This window comes from Rhagoletis pomonella, unplaced genomic scaffold, assembly GCF_013731165.1.
Source record: "Rhagoletis pomonella isolate Grant_MI unplaced genomic scaffold, Rhpom_1.0 Rhpom_scaffold_00002, whole genome shotgun sequence".
Taxonomy (NCBI): Eukaryota; Metazoa; Arthropoda; class Insecta; order Diptera; family Tephritidae; genus Rhagoletis; species Rhagoletis pomonella.
This window is the reverse complement of record NW_023458556.1, coordinates 81,479,650-81,482,603: the sequence shown is the minus strand read 5'-3', so window position 1 is coordinate 81,482,603 and position 2,954 is coordinate 81,479,650. Positions and strand designations below refer to the sequence as shown.

Below are 2,954 nucleotides of genomic sequence, written 5' to 3'. Positions count from 1 at the left end.
TTTTTGTGCATAACATTAAATTGTCATCCGTGTGGGTATTTCATTTGAATCGACAGCCTACAACGATTTCTCAATTACGGCACATCGAACCTCACTCGTCGGTCGATTTGGACACACGTGATCCAGTACATTCAGAATTCTTTCTGCATTCTGTGTTAGTAAAGTTTAATCTTAATTTTGCTAGTTAATTACCCTTTTTCGACTCTTTTACTCGTAACTCTGTGAAATCTTGATTTTTTTCTGAAATACGCGAATATTTGATAGAACTAACGAGGAATGAAATCGATGTTCGGATCGACGTATTTTTCGAATTGCGAATAAAGCGATCCCGCGTCGCCCGGCTTCCCGAACACACATAAAGTGGTCTGGATTTGGAACCTCTAAGTAGCAAAAAGTGAAATAATAGTTATATGCATATGCATGCATGAAAATTGAAACCATATTGAGGCAACTCTAATAGAATCAATAGCAATAGTAAAGGGAATCAAAAAAAAAAAAAAAAAAAAAAAAAAAAAAAAAAAAAAAAAAAAAAATAATAATATAAAAATAAAAAAAATAAAAAAATTCTGGGCATTGTTGTCGTGTGGGCTAAATAGTGTTGAGGTTGTGTGAGTTATAGGAGTGATTGAACAAAATGTCGGAACCACAATTGCCGCCTCTTAACGTCGGGTTACTTACTGACGAACAAAAAAATCATGAAGCTGACGTTCGTGCTTTCCCTATACCCGCCGCATGGGATGACGCCCAGATTCGCGCATTAAACCTAAAAATTTTTCGTTTCCTCGATAGTCCGGCTAATCTAGGAACACCAGCAAGGGATATTGCAGCCGAGCTGGCTTTGTGTGAACACCATTTTCGCGAAATTTCTAATCATCAAACGCTTTCAAATGCAATCAAGCTCCATCGATATATGCATTTCTATTATCGTGTACGTCGTTTGCCCGAGAAAGATCAAATAAAAACCCGCCGAGAAATACTCACCAACCAGTTTCTCGAACAAATTCATCTGCTTCTTAGTAATAATCCGGACCTGTCCTTAACGGACCAAAATTCCCCATTACACAGTTCAACTATGCTTAATCAAGTCCAAATGGATAATAATGGGGCAACTCGAGTTACGGGAACTCTCCCTAAAGAGCCACAGGTTTTCGGCCGATCAGAAGAACAGGAGGTGAAAGAAGTGAATGGGGGTAATGGTGCTAGTGGTGGTCCGAAAAATTCTTTAAGATCTAGGGAACTTCCGGATGACGCCTCTGGCACGACTAATTCTGATCTTGCTCTCGAAATGCGTCACTTAGCCCATTTAATGCAAACTTTAGTCAACCTTCAAATGAGTCGGGTTGAAACCGATCATCCTGCTGGTTTGCCACAGCCCAGTAATTCCAATGATTTACCCAATCGAGCCGTAGGTGCAGCCGATACTAATGGGGTGATTCAAGATTCTGTTCGAAACCAACCCCAAATATTAGACCTCCCCGCACGAAGGGGAGATGTCGAAGAAGATGAGTTGGCAAGCGAAACGTGTAGCCAACGGAAGGAAAGAAATCAAGCCTTACGTGATTTACCTAACTGGTTTTCACGAATGTCGTTTGATGGTACTCGAATCAACGATAAATACATGTCGGTTGAAGATTTCCTTACGTCAGTTGATACTTTTCGTGGTTGTTGTCGTGTGCCCGATCAAGACCTTTTGTCCTATTTGTTGAGATCGTTTCGTGGGGTAGCCCGTCAATGGTTTACCAATCAACGTCATACCTTCATTTCGTATAATGACTTTCGTATTAAATTTCGACAACGTTTCAGTGATAAACGGGATCCGGTGGATATAATGTTTGAAGTTGGTGAAGTCAAATTTGATCCTAAGTCCCAATCATTGTTAGCCCACATCGATGATCTGGCATATCGAATGAACAATTCTCCGTATGCTTTTGCCGATCCTCAACAATTACGAGTGGTAATGAAAACATTGCCTTCTTCGATCCAAACAGCAATGGACACTCGAGGTGTAAAGACCATGAGAGAAATGCGAGAGTTTGCTCATTTAATTGCTCCTCATTCCTTTTTGAAGACATCGGAGTCTTTTGGAAAACCGAATAGACGCAATGTCTCTGCAATAAAATCAATGGCTAATTATGAGTCTGATTATTCGTCTACTGATTCTGAAAGGGTACAGGTGGCGGAGATGTCTCGTAGATATGAATCGAAAACCCCGAGATCCAAATCCGTATTGTCATCGAAGAAATCTGAAGCGGATTTTGGAACCAAGGCAGAAAAAGTTTTCGATCTAAACCAAATCGAAGGCGATGAACCAGTCATCTGCTTTAACTGCCGGCGGTGGGGCCACAATCACAATAAATGCTCCGCCCCTAAAACGTCGAGATTCTGTTATTGCTGTGGTAAGCCCGGTACCAAAGCCTCGAACTGCAATTGTTCAAAGTCAAAAAACGAGAGATAGAATCTGTACCAAGTGGCGGTGCAGATTCAAATCAAATCCAACCTAATGCTTCTAATGCCACTATTCCTTCTTCGAATGCTTGTGCTTCAGATCAATCTACTTCAATGATAATTACACCTGAAATTGAAAACTCGAGAAAAGAGGATGTTCAAATTGCTATGATTTCTTCCGAAAATTTATTTTACCCGATGGGCAACGATCAGCGGGACTATATGACAGTCAAAATTAATGGCCAATCTTTTACAGCTCTCACTGACGGGGGTTCTGAAGTCACAGTTATTAGCGAAGAATTTTTCAAGGAAAATAATCTGCGCGATTTGTTTCCGGTTCAAACTACCATTTGGCTAGCCGATGGCAAACAGTCGTATCGTCCCCTTGGGGCGGTTAATCTCTCGTTTACGGTTGGTAAATTGACTCGAAAGATTCCAGCGATAGTATTGCCAATTAAAATGCCTTTTCCAATTTTGGGTAAAAATTTCTTGAAAACATTCTTTATCGA

The 2,954-nt window shown here is 40.6% G+C and overlaps 1 protein-coding gene across 1 annotated transcript; it reads left to right on the top strand.

Annotated features, from left to right (window-relative positions):
- Window positions 1-571: 571 nt before the first annotated feature.
- LOC118734111 lies at window positions 572-2,015 on the top strand (the record flags this gene model as incomplete). The annotated part of the gene is given in 1 exon segment (XM_036463823.1): window positions 572-2,015. A coding segment is annotated over 1 exon segment (1,381 nt), but the record flags the coding sequence as incomplete, so codon positions are not given.
- Between the last annotated feature and the right edge of the window lie 939 nt (window positions 2,016-2,954).